This window comes from Daucus carota, chromosome 6 (assembly GCF_001625215.2).
Source record: "Daucus carota subsp. sativus chromosome 6, DH1 v3.0, whole genome shotgun sequence".
In the NCBI taxonomy this organism is placed as follows: Eukaryota; Viridiplantae; Streptophyta; class Magnoliopsida; order Apiales; family Apiaceae; genus Daucus; species Daucus carota.
In genome coordinates, this window is record NC_030386.2 from 28,298,800 (window position 1) to 28,316,999 (window position 18,200).

General features: G+C 33.6%; 2 protein-coding genes across 2 annotated transcripts; both read left to right on the top strand.

Annotated features, from left to right (window-relative positions):
- The first annotated feature begins 3,201 nt into the window (after window positions 1-3,201).
- Window positions 3,202-9,651, top strand: LOC108225092 (aspartate aminotransferase, mitochondrial). Its single transcript, XM_017399908.2, has 10 exons — window positions 3,202-3,504; window positions 3,651-3,736; window positions 6,512-6,718; window positions 6,839-6,944; window positions 7,081-7,185; window positions 7,257-7,429; window positions 8,459-8,618; window positions 8,874-8,969; window positions 9,058-9,152; window positions 9,231-9,651. The coding sequence occupies exons 1-10, from the start codon at window positions 3,334-3,336 to the stop codon at window positions 9,301-9,303; spliced, it is 1,272 nt and encodes a 423-aa protein (XP_017255397.1). The 5' UTR covers window positions 3,202-3,333; the 3' UTR covers window positions 9,304-9,651.
- A 5,421-nt stretch (window positions 9,652-15,072) lies between these two features.
- On the top strand, window positions 15,073-16,767 carry LOC108225244 (peroxidase P7). The gene is made up of 3 exons (XM_017400072.2): window positions 15,073-15,368; window positions 15,497-15,688; window positions 16,073-16,767. The coding sequence occupies exons 1-3, from the start codon at window positions 15,147-15,149 to the stop codon at window positions 16,622-16,624; spliced, it is 966 nt and encodes a 321-aa protein (XP_017255561.1). The 5' UTR covers window positions 15,073-15,146; the 3' UTR covers window positions 16,625-16,767.
- The last annotated feature ends 1,433 nt before the right edge of the window (window positions 16,768-18,200 follow it).

The following is an 18,200-nucleotide window of genomic DNA, read 5'->3' on the forward strand; positions in this document are numbered from 1 at the left end:
TAAAAATTATTATTTTTGAAATTTTTTTTTGAATAAAAATATGTGACATATTTTTATTCAAAAAAAGAAAATTTTAATAATAATGATTTTTAACGTGCGGTCAAAGCACTTAAAAATGCCTGTAAAAAAGTCAAACGACCTATATTTCAAAACGGAAGGAGTAGATTAGGGACCCGTAATATAAGAGAAAGCTTCTCTGATTACAGTTAGAGAGGCACAATTGGACTCATTTTTTGTAGCTTTTGTCCTTTACAAGGAGATAGTCAAGGGCTTGTATTTTGGGAACTTTCTTGTGGTGTTTGTTTTTGTTTGGCAAGTGCATGTTTCACACTTTCACTCTATATTCTCTTTTATTGGGAAGGTGTTTTGGGATTGTTTGACATATGTGGGAATATTTCTTCACGACTCTTCTCGCTCGGCCGGACTTGAATACGGAATGTGCTAGATTCGGTGTATAGTTGCGGTCAAGTACCTGCAAAATGTTGAAGGAAGGTATGACCCTGCGATATTTTTGGCGGTATCTTCGGCCTGAGATTCTTGGGGCGAGAGTAAGAACTTGATCAAGGGATGGAAGGAGAGTAAGAGCAACTCCAATGCACTCACTCCTTACCTATATTTAGTCTACATGGACAATATTTGGACAATATTTGAGGATTGAGAACAAAAAACACAACTCCAACGCAACTCCCTATCCCTCATTTATTTTAGGTGAGAAAAAGTTCAACCCCTTATTTGAGGGATGAAAAAGCAAACCCCTATATTCTCCATGTCATCACCAGCTCATATATCCTCTTGTTTTTCTGTCATTTGCCACTGCAATTTCTCTCTCTATTTCAGTTGCATATGTGAATTTGAAATATAAAGGATCAATATAGGGAATACCATTGGAGCAAAACAATTTTTTGGTCCCTTATATTTTAGGTAACCATTATTATATAATATTTTAGGGGTTGAAAATAGGGAATTGCATTGGGCTTGCTCTAAGAGCATGTCCAACCATCTAAAACCTTTGTCTAAGAGATGAGTTGGCATACCTAAAATAAAAAGATTTAGCCAACAGCTTCAAAAACTCAATTCCAACCATGAGATGTTGTCTATAAATTTAGCCTACCTCCTATGGATGGCTAAATTTGTCGAACCTCTGCAAGTCTGAAGATTGTACATCATTTATTACCATATTGAACTGATATATTCTATTTTAACAATTTAAAATATTAATAACATACTATTTTTAAATTATAGCCAACCAATATAGCCAGTACCATTGTTGCAAAATGTCTTACAGGTTCAGCAAATTTTACATAATGTCTTAGAGCATCTCCAACGGCGTTGGCTATAATCGTTGGCTAAATTGGACCTCTAAGACATTATGTAAAATTTGCTGAACCTGTAAGACATTTTGCTTCAACGGTACTGGCTATATTGGTTGGCTATAATTTAAAAATAGTATGTTATTAATATTTTAAATTGTTAAAATAGAATATATCAGTTCAATATGGTAATAAATGATGTACAATCTTCTCACAGATTTTCTTACAGACCTGTAGAGGTTCGACAAATTTAGTCATCCATAGGAGGTTGGCTAAATTTGTAGACAACAACTGAGTATGGTTGGAGTTAAGTTTTTAGAGCTGTTGGCTAAATTTTTTTTATTTTAAGTATGCCAACTCACCTTTTAGCCAAGGGTTTTAGATGGTTGGAGATGCTCTTACAGGTCCAATTTAGCCAGCGATTATAGCCAACGCCGTTGGAGATGCTCTAAGATTTTATTAAAAGTGGTGGGTAAAAAAATGGATAATCCCAAAATCAACTTCTCCAAAGCTCTATGGGCCTTCAATATTATTTATTTTAAATAAAGACCCATAATAATGGATCATACAATACTCGATATCCATTATTATTAATCCCTCCGTTTCAATTTACATGTCCACTTTTAAAATTTTTTTTTGTTTCAAATTACTTGTCCACTTCAACTTTCAATGCAAAATCATATTTCCAAAATCAATTTTACAGCACATATCTCTTATTTATATTTCCTAGATCAATCTCACTCCACATATTTTGATCATTTAATGCAATTAATTTGTGTACATCCACTATTCTTAAACTGTGTGATTTTTTTAAAGTGGACATCTAATTTGAAACGGAGGGAGTAGTTCAGATAATATATGCCCTTTTATCTATTTAATATCCATTATATTAGTTCACATAATCTCTATTACTTCACATAATTTTTCTAATAATAATGAATATTGAATATTGTATAACATTAAATAAATAAAAGGACAGATATTATAATATATTTTATTTAACAATTAAAATTATTAAATGAGAAATAGAAAGTATTTAAAATGATACTCTCTCCGTTTCAATTTACATGTCCACTTTGGAAAAAAAATATGTTTTAAATTACTTGTCCACTTCAACTTTCAATGCAAAATCATATTTTTAAAGTCAATTCTACTCCATATGTGTCTTATTTATATTTCTCAGATCAATCTCATTCCAATTAATTTGTAAACAACCACTCTTCTTAAACTGTGTGATTTTTTAAAAGTGGACATCTATTTTAAAAATGGGTTTGTCTACTGTGTGCCCATGGGCACACACTAAGCACCAAAATCTATAATTTTGGTGGATTTTGATTGGTGTGGTTGATGAATTTGCAGGGGCCCACCATTATAAAGAAGCATGAGCCAATCAAAATTCACCAAATTTATAAAATTTGGTGCTTAGTGTGTGCCCATGGGCACACACTAGAAAAACCGTTTAAAAATTAGGCCCAGCACCCTAAATTAAATGCAGATCCTAAGAAAATGAAAAACCATACTCCCTCTGTCCCAGTCAATTGTATACGTTTCTTTTTCACTGCTCGACACACTTTTTAAGGCTCTTATAAAACATAGTTCCACAACTTATTTTTAATATTTTCTTTTTTTGTATAAAAATATAAATGTTATACTTTTATACAAAAAAAGAAAATCTTAAAAATAATTTACAGAACTATACTATATTGAAGCATTAAAGTCCGTGCCGCGCCCCCGTCCCCCAATGTATACTATTGACTGGGACGGAGGGAGTACAAGAGAAGAAGATAAAGAAATAAAACGGTCCCACAAGAAAAAGGTTTGAAACGTAGAGCGTCAGCTTGTCTCGAGTTTGCAGTAATTTTTAATGATTTACTGGATTTCCACGCATTTCAATGTAACAGAACACAATTCGTGTCTTGACACCGACTAGCTTTACTATATAAACCATTCGGCCCCCATTTTTTTTGTGTGCATCCAACAACATACTTTGTTTTCCAGAAAATTCAATTACGGACTTACGGTGATGGCGTTACGGAGTGTAATTTCCCGGCGGTTGACGAAGATGAGTTGGTGCGGGACGCGATCGGTGTCGACGTGGTGGCGAAACGTTGAGCCGGCTCCCAAAGATCCAATACTCGGCGTCACTGAAGCATTTTTGGCAGATCCTAGTCCTGATAAAGTCAATGTTGGAGTTGTATGTCCTCTCTCTCTCTCTCTCTCTCTCTCTCTCTCCCCCTCTCCCTCTCCCTCCCTCCCTCCCCATATCTCTCTCTCCATTTCTCTCCCATATCTCTCTCTCTTGATCATGTCTTGTTAATTTGATTTGATCAATGTGAACAGGGAGCTTACCGTGACGATAACGGAAAGCCGGTAGTTCTGGAGTGTGTTAGGGAAGCTGAACGTAGAATTGCTGGCAATCTCAACATGTCAGTCTCTTGTTTACATTTTTTTCTTTTTCGATTTCTCTAATAAAATAGGTACCGGTAAATATCATCGGCAACAACTTGAGTTTTCGAGTCTCGGTCATATATTAAATTGCAGTTAATTATTTAATTGAAATCGTAACGAAGGGAAAGTGCACCTGATCGATCTCCACATTTGACGTGATTTTGATAGTAAAGGAATAATTAAGATAAAAGAAGACTTTACTTTAGCTTAACATGGACTTTATTATTGTTGTTGGCATAATTATCCGGGGTTATTTTATTGTTCGACGAGTCACTTGTACCTGTTAGATTTTTTATTAGATAGTCTGTACTTGCTAGATTGAGTGACACCAAGCTTGTATTCTTCTTTTCCTTTCCTTTTATTATATCAGTGAAGAAAATATAATAAATCTTAGGACTATAGGAGTATTCAAAAAAGGGAATATATATCTTAGAGTTATAAAAGGAAATAAGGAATATTAATATATGGGTGCTCAATAAATATTTACCCTTTATGCGCAACAGATTCTTCGTCATAGTAAATAGGAGAGAAAAGAGCAAGATTAGATAGCCCAGTGGTGGGTTTATTCTCAGTTGTCCCAGGATACTCGGGTTCGACTCTGGCTCATCCGAGAAGTATTAGAACATATACTTAGAGGGGTGTATTGGATTGGGATTTTAAAGCATTTTTTTGCATTCATCAAATCCGAGGGTATTCGATTGGGATTGTTTGAAATCAATTAAAATCTTGAGGTATTCAATTGGGATTTTAAATTATGCTACAAAATCTGGTGGTATTCAATTGAGATTTTAAATTATGCTTTAAAATCTGATGGTATTCAATTGGGATTGTTTAGAATCCATTAAAATCTGATGATATTCAAATGCTGATGGATTTTGTGGCATTCTTCAGTGTATTTTAAGTTTTTTGAAATCCCACCAAATTCAATGGGATTTTGAAGCATTGTACCTAAATCCTATCAACTCTGCGACATTTCATCAAGAATCCGCACAAAATCAAAATCCCATACAATCCATTAAAATCCATAGACTAAAAACAATGCATTAAAATCCCAATCGAATACACCCCCGTTATTTGTAAGGCATATAAGCGTAAATTGTCAAAAAAAAGGGGAGAAAATATAATAAAAAGTCCTCCCCTGAATAATACTCCTATAACATGTCTTGTTCCCTCCATCAAAGGTTTTTTTTTGCAAATTTCTTCAAATTAACAACTTCTGCATAGAACAGAGCTTAGTCAATATCAGTAGAAGGGGAAGAAAAAGGAAGTGTGTCTAATTACGCTTAGTAGCCCTGACAAAAACAATTGTGTGATATAATCCCCCCCCCCCCCCCCCCCCCCCCTTCTTAAACATTTTATATCCATATAATATATTGTTACATGTGTTAGACCAAACATGTAATATATTTTAATGTTAATATGCTTGAGGACCACAGCGTAAGCTTTAGAGGATCTCCACAATTTGGTGGCAAGTGGCAATACTTTGTATGCAATTTTTAGCATAATGGACAACTAGGCATTTTTGCAGGCAGCAGTCAGCTTTTGATATGTTATAGTGGTTAAAATTATGCATTCCATATCTTTCTGTCCTCCACTTGCCTCTTTCGATTCTCCTATTTATCTTTATTCTTAGGAATTGTGGTTGTGAGCATTACTGTTATTTCCATTCAAGATTTGGCGTGTAAGATGAGAATATATAGATTCTTAAAGAATTTTGTAGTTTTTTTTATTTTATTTAACTTAAGCTTAAGTACTTCGAATAGATAGTAAGGTTTGTTGTTATATCAGTGATGATTGATTAGTAAGATATCATGAAGATTCACATTTCATTTTCTTTTCTAAGATTATACTTGATAATAAACTATGGTCATGGCTGTGGAGATGTCCAAATTAAGTCACCTAAGTTTTGTGTAATTCTGTTGGAGTATTTAAAAGTAAACAGAAGGATCGGATCCATATAAAAGAATATAATAACTTTTTAGATGAGAAACATAAGAAACTGTTGTCGATTATTGTCCAATTCAAGTTAAACTTTGACGTTGTAAAATTCGGCACAATCGGCAAAACAGAAATATGGTGATTTTAATAGGAGTATTGTTTTCACTTGCATATTTGGTTCCAATATCCAAACAGTCAGCTTGAACCCATTGAGATACATTCTGTTTAGGCAAATAGTTATATGAAGTGTTTTATATCATAAAAGCAATTACTGATAATATTTGTGTTAGAGGACTAAAATTGTCTATTGATTCTAGAGTTTCTAGTGGCATCTTTTCTTGTGTTCCTTACTGACTAGATATACCTTGTTCTATTTAAGTGTGATTGATGAAGCTGCATATTATACATTCGAAGAATGATTTTAGAATAAAGTCACTCAAAGTAACCAAGAGGAGTACTGAAATTTGCAAATGAACATTATCATCTGGTTCTCAATCCAGTTAAGAGCATGATAATAACTACTAACAGATGTTACAACTAAGCTCTTGATGGTGTGATTTATACTTTTCTATTATAAACACTCTCTTTTCCTGTTAAATTGATTAGGATCTGATATAAAATTTTCATAATATGAAAAGAAAAAAAAAATAAACAGCTTGTCCGAGGTTCTGATGCTTATGTCGTGCATGCTTAAAATAGTCAGCATTCTGTTCACAGTATTTTGTTCGATTACTATGACGCTAATTTGTGCAAAATGGTATCCTTTTTCTCTACAATCAAGTACAAAAAGCTATAATCAATTTTCCATTCTTTAGGGAGTATCTTCCAATGGGGGGAAGTGTGGATATGATTGATAAAACACTGAAGCTTGCCTATGGGGAGAATTCTGACTTGATTAAAGGTAAAAGGATTGCAGCAGTTCAAGCGCTTTCCGGAACTGGTGCATGCCGTGTTTTTGCAGAGTTCCAGAAACGGTTTTCTCCTGATTCCCAAATCTACATTCCAGTCCCTACATGGTCCAAGTTAGTATATCTTTTAAATTTTATAAGGGTTGTCATACTTTAATGTCTTCCTAATTAATTAATTTCCTTCACACATATTAATTAGCGAGTAAGTTTGATTGTAACTTTAATTTGTACCAGTCATCACAACATTTGGAGAGATGCACATGTCCCACAAAGGACTTTCCATTATTATCATCCAGAAACCAAAGGGCTGGATTTTGCTTCCCTGATGGATGATGTAAAGGTGAATAGATCATACTTCATCCCTTGTATTAGATCATCCTCTTAGAAAGTAGCATTCTTTGCGTATATCAACTTTGTTTTTGCTATTGTTTTTAGTCATCTTTTCTCTTCCTTTAGTTATATGTTATTTTGTGCAGAATGCGCCCAGTGGATCGTTCTTTCTGCTTCATGCCTGTGCACATAATCCTACTGGAGTGGATCCTACAGAGGAACAATGGAAAGAGATCTCATACCAGTTCAAGGTTGGCTCCTGAAAGGTTTCTGTTTCCTTTCATCGTCATTCACAGTCTGAAGTTTATTTAATGCACTTTAGGTCAAAGGACATTTTGCTTTCTTCGACATGGCATATCAAGGTTTTGCTAGCGGTGACCCAGAGAAAGATGCAAAATCTATTCGAATTTTTCTCGAGGATGGCCATCTAATTGGATGTTCCCAGTCATATGCAAAAAATATGGGCCTTTATGGTCAGAGAGTTGGCTGTCTCAGGTGATTGCCTCTGAAATGTCTGCATACTTTTGTTTCACCTTGAATTCAATCTTCATGGTTATGTTGAAATTTTATTACACATATGATACTAAGTATAAAGCATCATTCCTGAAATGACTTCAAGAAATTCTGTTATTGTGAGGTAACAGATAGTTGCCTTGACTACCAAGAACAAGGGACAGAGCCATTTTTTGGAATCTTTATAGATAGAGATACTTTTTAAGGTATATTAAATTATAACTGCAACAACTGAAAACTTTCATCCTTACCTAAATTCCAGAGATCATTGCAGTCAGTTTATATTTAAACGCGTATCCAGTTTAGAAAAACTTAAACCTCATTTTTTTTAAGTATCAATAATCATAAAATTGGGGGTGCAAAAAAAAATATTTGATATATGGATTACACGAATTAAAAGAAGAGAATAATGTTCCTGATATTGGCTTGGGGACTTTCCTAAGATGATCTCTGTCAAAATACAAATTCTGTGCTGTCAAGTAATAAAAAAATAATCCAGTGCATCATATGGGAGGTCCGGAGGCTAGAACTGCCTTGTATATAGATGACTTTATTCAGTTACCTCAGAGGAGTTTTCTTAGGACTGATTGCATGCCTCTACTTTGTCTATTATGTTGAACTTCAACATAAAGTTGTCACGCAAGGAAGATTTCCTTCATATAAAGTCCACATTCAACACCCATAGTCCTTATGTTGACACCCATATGCAACTGAGTATATAAAGTTGAAGTTCAAAAGACAAATTTTTCGGGTGTCACGTGTGGACTATGGTTGTGCATGCTGATAAACATATGTGGAACTGCCCGCCTAGGTATACACGATAGATAGATGGAGGCTTTTGCATATTTTCTTTTGGGGTATAGTCTACAAAATGATACTTAAAATCCACAAATCTAATACTGGTATATTTTACTGCTTCTAGTAACACAAATTAATTGTCTTCAGTTAGAAATTATTGTGTATGACTGTCATGTGCGTATCTTTTTACAAATTAATCTTGTGTATTTGTAGTTTGGTGTGCGAGGATGAAAAGCAAGCAGTGGCTGTGAAGAGTCAGCTGCAACAGATTGGTAGGCCTATGTACAGTAATCCTCCTGTTCATGGTGCACTACTTGTTTCTACTATTCTTGGCGAACCAGACTTGAAGGAATTGTGGCTCAAGGAAGTTAAGGTATTTTATATATGGTGCTATAATAATTAGATAACAATACTTGAGTAGGTACAGTATAATTAAAACATATCTGATGATAGCAACAGGCCTGATCACAAGGTTAATCTAATTAGTGTACTAAACAGCAATAGGGGAGAAATATACTTGTAAGCTCTAATATATACGCTGGCAACAGACATCCATAGACAATTAGACATCTCATTTTGCCAGTTGCCAGGTAAAAACTTTACTGATGGTATTCGTTTTTATATCTAGGGCATGGCCGACCGCATCATTGGAATGAGAACTTCTCTGCGAGAAAATCTTGAAAATTTGGGCTCACCATTGTCATGGGAGCACATAACAAACCAGGTCTGGCAATTGGCAATCCTCTTATACATGTCTTTACTTTTATTGAAGTGCTAAGTTCTCATAATATTTTGTTACTTTTTGCTTGAAGATTGGCATGTTTTGCTACAGTGGGATGACACCTGAACAAGTTGACCGTCTGACTAATGATTTCCATATATATATGACCCGTAATGGTCGTATAAGGTAATATCTCAATCATTATATAATTAATGGCAGTGCACAAATAAGTAATTCATTCACTAATATCCATACACCACACAGTATGGCAGGTGTTACTACAGGCAATGTTGGATACCTGGCCAATGCTATCCATGAGGTCACGAAACCAACATAGATTCTTGTAGCAAACATTTTAGCCACAGAAAATAATATAGCAGGCGGCCACAGCCATTAAAGGTTACCTATATGGTGAGATTTTTTTATTTATCTTTACTCTCTCCCCTCTCTCTCTCAGCTGAAGTGCTGAACTAGTCGAGGCTTATGTGCCCATCAAACTTTGATGTAACTAATAAATTACATGTTGTAGTTAGTGGGGAAATCATAGATTTGTTATCCATCCTTTGAATTGGTTGTATGAGATTGTCACTGGAGCTGTATGGTGACACTAAGACATTTAGTCCTGTGATGCGCATTCAACTGATAGATGTTAACAAAGTCACCAATCATATTTTCATTTTGTTTATTTTGCCTAAATAGTTGATCATCTTCCCAAAGGTTCTGATTGGGACTCTTATGGCAAATGGTGGTCTTCACTTTTAGCAAGATGAACTTTGCTAGAAGTTAAGCCGGAAAAAACTATCAGAATTGAGGTTTCTACTTGTTACGTTTTTTTTATTTTCTTTTGTTGGAAGCATTGAGGCAATTAGGGGGAATTTTGGTCATATTTTCTTTTTTAACTAGGCACATGAACAGCTCGACAAGTATAAACTCCATAAGCCACCGGCTTTAAAGGGTAGAGCCTAGAGACCATGAATTGTTCTTGTGCATATAGCCCCATCCGGCACTTGTAGAGATTATCCCGAAATATCAAATAAGTCCCACCAACAACCAGTAACTTTTTTCCCACACCATCTGCCCTCTGCTAGACTTGCTATGGTTTGTTCCTGAACGTAGAACTGATGTTCTTTATTCAATAAGATTAGTCAATTAACAGCGTCTCCCACAAATAAACTGGTGTAGAAACATGAGAAAGAGAGAGGGATCACCTCTGCTTCGTAACACTTGTTTGCTAGTGATAAATAATATTGCCTACTTCCAGACGATTGATTTATGACTCTTAATTGCCGAGACAATTAGGAAAGAGTCTGTTTCTATTTCAACATCCCTTATAGTGAGTGAATAGATCCAGGACAGTGCTTCAAAAACTCCTGTAGCTTCTTCTCCCCTTGAATAAAGACACCTGTATTGTCATCGATGACCAACACAACAGAAAAAGAATAGTCCTCATCTTTGTATACAGAAGCATCACATTCATTCTCGGAGGCCCACACGCTGGAGGCTCCCATTTTTTCCTTGTACAACATTTGTGGTGGTGCCATTTTTCCTTCCCGCTAATGGTGCCAGTTTGGACTGTTAGCTTTGAACTCCATTTGACAGCCACCATAGCCGTAACAACTTTATTGTCCCAAACTAAGTTATTGCGAAAAAACAAATTCCCCTCCGAACAGGGAAAATCGCCTCCATTTTTTGAGTGCTGAGAATCTCAAGGAGCCATCCGGAGATTGTTTTAGTTATTCCAGGACCATACCCATCTCGAGCACTCTAATGTTACCAGAGCAAACTGTCCCGAACTTTTATTTCATCTGAACTGCACTTTGTAACCCATTTCTATTCGCAAAAAACGCATAATTACTCATGCTTAATTTCATATCAGTTTGCGGTCCAAACTTCTAATCCGTTAGCAGTTTGCACCCTGCGGTTAAAATTTCCGTTAACTTTGACGTTAAAAAAAGTATACGGCAGTTTGCAATCTGGTTTTATATTCGCTTTAGTTTGCACCAATGACACGCTTTTTCATTAAAATCAATAATACTTCGTTAAAAATAGAATTGAGTATATTCTAATTTAATAGTTTTACTTTTAAAAGAAAATTTATAATACAATAATATCAAAAAACCAATATGCTTATTTTTACTAATTAACTAATTGAATAACTGAGCAAAATATTTGCATATTGGTAACTAAAATTACGGATCATGATATTCAAGATATTAATGATGAATATAGTGATAATCGAGACTAACACCCTTATAAAATTACTCATACCAAGTGAATTACTTTATTCATTCCATAAAAAAATATATTAAGGAAAAAAAAAGAAGAAGCACCTCGGGTTGTCTCGACGGCGAGAACAGTAAATCAATGCATACATTTTCTTCTTTCAAAGATTTATATGTTGCAACCTCTGTTCTAAAAATATCAGTGATTTGATTAATCCATGTTCGTAATTCATCGTTGAATTGATTAAATATCCCATTAATCATCAATCAATCCGACTAATTTAAATGAATCTCCGATTAATTATTATTCCGTGATTTTCACCGATTAAGTCGGATTTTCGCTTTTTACAACACTAACTCTTAGATTTGAGATTCATGTTCTTTTAGGCGCTTCCACGCTATATGAATAAAGTATATGTTAGTAATATTATTTTAGTTCATCAAAAATGATGGCTAAGAACCATCTTTTTAAAGAAAATATATTAATCTTTCTCAGAAAAGATGGCTAAGTAATACTTTTTTGAGAAAAATAGATCATTTTTTTAAATGAGTAACCCTTACTCCCTTGGTCATTTCTTTCATACATAAAAATAAAGTTTGACCATTATTTTTTAAATTTAAAATTCTGACCACGAAAATGTATCACTACACCATATATGGTCTATCCTAAGTTCCTAACATCCAAAATTAGTTGCTAAAACTGCAATTTATGTTGTCGTTGGGTTTTTGGCAACATTTTGTCCAAATTTGAAGGTGTTAGGAAAATCCATGTGGCCATAGAGTTTATGCCAACACTTTTTCCATTTTTTGACAACACAGTTTTTGATGTTGCCTTAGACCATATGCCAACGTTATTTTATCATTAGCAACATGGCTGATGTGTGTTGCTGTAAATCATATGACAACATCTCTGTATAATGGCAACATCTTTTTTTGTGTTGCCATATAATATATGGCAACATCTTTTTTACAATTTTGCAACATTTGAAGTAACATCTTTTGTGTTGGCAAGGTGTTGGCATTGAGTTTTTTTTTGACTTAGGCAACGATTTTTTTATCAATGGCAACACCGATATATGATGTTGGTATACACCCACTTCAATCAAATTTTAAGCATCTAAGGCAACATTTTTAGTGGCAACATCATTTTGTCATGTTAGGATAGACCAAATATGGTGTAGTGTATGAACATATAAAATTGGATTATCCCTTTGCATTTTACGTATTGTAAATATCCCGCTTATGTGAAAAAATTAAAAAGATTACACATCATTAACGTGGATATCATCTTTTTAATAAATTTAATATGATACCTTCATTTTGAAAATGATTCGACAACCAAGTGATTAAAGGTGTATCATCTGTCATACCAACTCTTACGTTTCATTTGTTAGACCTCATTATTTTTTAAGCGTGTGATTGAGATATTTATGCATCATATATCAACTAAATTTTTTATTTAAATATAAATAAAAAATTATGAAAAATATTATATATTATATAATATAATATATTCGAAAATACGTGTACAAACATGAAAGAATCATTGTAAGTCATAAATAAAGATAGCCGTAAAGTATAAATGACGCAGAAAGTCAAAATCGAGGACTTGAGACCGTCCATTGATAATTACACCTACTTACTTTCACCAACTCTAATAAATTCTCCTTGCACCTCGCCAGAAAACTTTAACAGAAAAATATGCCAATTTAGTTGACAAATGACAAATGAGTATATATTCTTTTGACAAAGGCAAACTTCTACTACTATAGTTTACTAACTAGTGTTAAGAAATTCTAATACTCAATTATTATATGAAAATATTATAAGAATTAATCCATATGTTCCACGATACAAATCTTTTTGCTTAATTTTAAGTATTTTGAATTCAAGTTTAGCATTTCACATGAGTATATATACCTTCTCTTCTCTTAAGTACCATGCACGGATATTACATCCAATTTTAGCACCTTTATCGGGCTCGTCTTTATAAAGAATTTATTAATATAACTACTCTTGCATAATTTACTTGTTAGTGTTTTGAGGGAAAGAGTTGGTCAATTACATCTTAAGATAAAATACGTATACTTTCTTGTTATATAAATTTATTAAATTTTTAATTAGAATATATTTAATTTATAATCCAAAAGAGTAGTTGCCCGATAATTTCAAACAAAGAAAAAGGCAGGTGTATAAAATGTCAAAAGCCTATTTAGATCTAGAAGTTCTATGGTTAGTCAAACTAATGGAGGAAATACTTTTCCGGGTCTTTATTTTCCAGATTGGCTGTATAAAAAAGCATATAGAAACTCTAGAAAACATAAAATTTGTTTTCTATGATTCAGTTCATTACATTGTGACAGAAAATGTATATTTTGGCATAAATATATTAAATAATGGAATTTTAATTTTAATTTTAATTTTAATATTCTGTCACAGGATGTATGGTATTGGTGACGGATAAAAAAAGAATATGTTATTATTTTCATATGATAAATATTTTTTAAATTAATTTTCAATTAATCGTTATTTTAGTATATATTCCTACCTCGGCATTAATACTATATAATTCAAACTTCATGTCTTTTAAATTTGTGATGACTTTTTTAGAAACTCGACATAAAATAAAAGATTCAGCTAGGGGCACCCAGCTATTGTATGTTTGGTAAAGCCAACTGTCAATATATACTATTCAACAATAAATTAATAATTTCAAGAACAATATGGAAGTTCTGGAAAATGTGCAAATTCTTGCATATATTATTTAAATCATGCTTATTCTGCTAATTCACGTACATACAAATGCTTTGAAGCTGAAAGTAGCGGTGACCAAGTCAGGTATAATGTGTTAGATGAGACTTTCATGTACTATTATTCAGTTCTGTTATCAACAAAATACTTGAATGCCTCCATCAGTTTTGTTCTTATTCTGCTAATCATGTATGTCTCCATCATCATCACTGCCTGAGCCACTTCAATGCCATAACTATTGCACCAAAGAGAGTGAAATGGCATTGGAATTAGGAAGAAGATGCACAAGATCAGAAGGGGGTGTTTGATTTATGTATACACATAAAGTAATCACATGAAATGTATATCATTGCCATTAAAATCTGTTCTTCTGAAATTATCCTTATCATTTTGTATTGATTTTATGATATCAACAAGGGTCCGTGAAGTGTTATAAGATGTTTAAAATCTTATAGTTGTGGGATGTCTTGCCAAATCATAATCATAAAATTAAATTATAAAGAATAATTTAAACTAATAATTAGTGCAAAATGCTAATTAATTATGTAAATTAGTAAATAATTGGAAAAGTGTGTGGGTTCAGGGAACACCCAATATTCCACGCTCTAGTAAAGCCTTCAATTCACAACGGGGGAATGGAAAACAACCCAAAGGGGCCTTGTTGTTGAACAACCCTCCAACAATCTTACTTAATTTGGCGAAATTCGGCAGGAAAGAAAAACGAAGATACGGTGGGAATTGTGCATAAAAATTAAAACCATAGGACGTGGCTAAGTAACAGACTAAGTAACATCTCCATGCATGCATGATTGAACCTGATTGATCCTTCTACGAATGTCCCAATCAGCCGGTGCTTTTTCTCTATTTGATGTAGTCATGCATGTAGTTAATAATAATAGGTAATACTAATCTTTCATATGCTTTGATTTTTCCGATTTCAGACTGTATATCTCTACCCAGTCAACCGTGGGCTTTATTTCTATGGCATGCACCCATCTAATCACTAATGTAAACTCTATGACCAAAACTATCTCAGTTAAGCGCAGAAATCTTGGAATTTACATACGTAACTTAATTATTAAATTTACGTTCACCATGCATATATCTTATTTGCCTATAAATACTCGTTTCATTCGCAACTTAACTCATCCCTTCTTAATTACTACTATATTGTTAGTGATTAAGGAAAATCAAGTTTATTTGCAAAATGGCTTCTCTAATTAATTGTACTAATTATTTATGTACACTTGTGTTCATTGTTTCTCTTATTTCTGGCCTTGCTAGTGCGCAGCTGTCTGCTAACTTCTATTCGAGTTCTTGCCCGAATGTCCAAACCCTTGTCCGAAACGGTATTAACCAAGCCGTCAAAAATCAGCCACGTCAGGGCGCCTCTATTCTTCGTCTGTTCTTCCATGATTGCTTCGTTAATGTGAGTATCATGTTACGATACGACTAGTATATACATATTTTTTTTGTTGCATTCGCGGAAATTTATATACAGCTTAAACTAATGCGAATTTTATTTTGTTGATAAAATTCTTGTGGGGATAAATATAGGGTTGTGACGGATCCGTGCTGCTGGATGACGTATCGGGTTTCACCGGGGAAAAGACAGCAAATGCAAACAGAAACTCAGCAAGAGGTTTTGAAGTGATTGACAGCATCAAAACGAGCGTAGAATCTGCTTGTAATGCCACTGTCTCATGTGCTGATATTCTAGCTCTTGCAGCACGAGACAGTGTTGTTGCGGTAAGTCGATCATCTTCGCTTCTGCTTAACGTATACCGAATTGCCTATCTTTTGTTGATTATCTCAAGAAAAATGCTAGGTGTATATAATTGTATACAAAAATTTGTACATTATGGTGGATTTTAATTGGAATGGTTCTTTTGTACTTTCATCAACAACTCCAATTAAAACTCACCACATCAATTGCCACCTCATTATGTACAAATTTTATGTACACAATTTTGTGCACTTAGCACTACTCTTATCTCAACGACTCTTGCAACTTTTCTAGATAGTCACATGCGAAATCTCCAAAATGTCAATAATTATCTTGATTTAGAAGTTTTAACCGAAATGTTTACTTTGTGTGTTCGACTAATATTATTTGACAATTTATTGTGACAGCTGGGAGGACCATCATGGACAGTCCAGCTAGGGCGAAGAGACGCAAGAACAGCAAGTCTGAGTGCAGCCAACTCCCAAATCCCCGCACCAACCTCAAGTCTCTCCACCCTCCTCTCCATGTTCTCCAACAAAGGCCTCAACGCCCGTGACATGACCGCGCTCTCCGGTGGCCACACCATAGGCCAGGCTCAGTGCACCAACTTCCGCGGCCACATCTACAATGACACCAACATAAACGCAGCTTTCAGGACTACTCGCCGCGCGAATTGTCCAGCCTCCGGTGGTAACACAAACTTGGCTCCTCTTGACATACAAAGCCCTACTCAGTTCGGAAACAGTTACTACCAGAACCTTGTGAATCAGCGCGGACTTCTTCATTCAGACCAGGAGCTTTTCAACGGGGGATCTACTGATTCTCAGGTCCGCAGTTACAGCACCAACAATGCAGGTTTCTTGAGTGATTTCACTGCAGCGATGATAAAGATGGGAAATATTAGTCCTCTTACGGGAAAGAATGGAGAGATTAGGAAAAACTGCAGGCGGCGTAATTGATTTATATGCGTCTCTGATCATGCAGAATATTCACATACTCCAGAGTTCCAAATACTATGTGTTTTTAATTTGTCTGTGTTGCGTGATGTTTTGTTTTCTGGTTCGTAATAACTAAAGTTAATGTTTGAATTTAAAATACTACTGTGTTTTATTGCGATGCTGTTTTAATGAGTACTGTTATTTTACTAGCCCATGTCAGTACTTTTCTCGTCTGGATCACATACACACTTTGCAATTTAACTGGGTTGAAAAGATGCACTATAATGGACTTGGATATTGTTCAGATTCTCTCTTTTGGGCCGCCGTTGATTAAATTACTTATAATTTTTATATGAAGAATAAATTTTAATCTGTTTGGATGAATATCTTAATAATATACAACTTATAAGATATGAATCAATATTATAAAAATAATAGAATATTATCAATTAATTTTTAAAATCATCATATACATTTTTTTATTTTTTATCATATACATTTTTCAAAAGTTAAATTTCATAAATTAAAAATAAGCCAATAGAAAGTAACTTTTCTCGGATTTCATTTTATAGATCAAAAGTTTAACTTAAATATTCGTTACACTAACAATACAATGTCAGAAGCTCCGCACAAAATTGTTGTTCAAAATATGGACTTTATGTCAAGTTTTACTCGAATATTGCCCTGTATGACTTTGCCTTATTTCTTAGAAAAAAATTATTTATATTGAAAAGGTTACTTAAATAAATATATTTTTTTAATAAAAAGGTAACTTATTTTTTATCAAAGTTAGAAGCACTTATTTCGTACTGTCTGTTTGTGTAATAAGTCAAGAAGTACTTATAAAAAACTGATAATATTAGCTTTTGTGGCTGTTTGTTTGACAGAAGCTTCTGGCTTCTGCTTCTCTTGACCCGTTTGTCTAAATAAGTAGAAGATTTTTTAAGAAGCTGAGAATGCTAACTTCTCTCTCACAGCTTCTACTTCTTTTTCAAACACTTTATTAACTTATTTACTTCTCATTTTTACTCCACTTCTTTAGTTTAAGCAGGAAGTCACTTCTTTTAAGTTAATCCAAACGACCCCTTTGTTTCATGACTTCTGCTTTTTTACCAAACACTTTAATCACTTATAAGTTTTATTTTGCTTCTAACTTCTATTTCGCTTATCTATTTTAAGCAAGAAACACTTATTTTAAATTTAGTGAAACATCCCCAAAGAAAAATGTTAAACATATGTAATACAATTTGCTTTTATTTAAATATGAAAATTTCCCTCTAAAATCTTTTTTCCACGGGGCAGACATTTTTGATTAATTTTATTGTTGAAAAGCCTTTTATGTCATCAATATATATTTATTGACCGTAAATTCAATTGAAAAATAACTGTCAACTAATTTTAAATTTCTGAAGAATTTATTTATTGACTAAAATAAGGAAATGAATTATAAATGATCAATAAATTATGATTCAGAAATTATTATGTATTTGAATAGTATGGACTTGTGAATTTTGTAAATGAATAATTTTTATTAAAATGTTTAGAATTTTTCATTATTACGTGAAATAAAGAAATAAATTTCTGAAAAATTCAAGGT

What these genes read in the sequence shown, in the direction of transcription:
- LOC108225092 (XM_017399908.2), top strand. Translation starts at nt 3,334, where the DNA reads ATGGCGTTACGGAGTGTAATTTCCCGGCGGTTGACGAAGATGAGTTGG. An exon ending in CCCTGATGGATGATGTAAAG is followed by an intron (nt 6,945 to 7,080) that starts GTGAATAGATCA and finishes TATTTTGTGCAG; the next exon opens with AATGCGCCCAGTGGATCGTT. An exon ending in ACCCGTAATGGTCGTATAAG is followed by an intron (nt 9,153 to 9,230) that starts GTAATATCTCAA and finishes TACACCACACAG; the next exon opens with TATGGCAGGTGTTACTACAG.
- LOC108225244 (XM_017400072.2), top strand. Translation starts at nt 15,147, where the DNA reads ATGGCTTCTCTAATTAATTGTACTAATTATTTATGTACACTTGTGTTC. An exon ending in TCCATGATTGCTTCGTTAAT is followed by an intron (nt 15,369 to 15,496) that starts GTGAGTATCATG and finishes GGATAAATATAG; the next exon opens with GGTTGTGACGGATCCGTGCT. An exon ending in CACGAGACAGTGTTGTTGCG is followed by an intron (nt 15,689 to 16,072) that starts GTAAGTCGATCA and finishes TTATTGTGACAG; the next exon opens with CTGGGAGGACCATCATGGAC.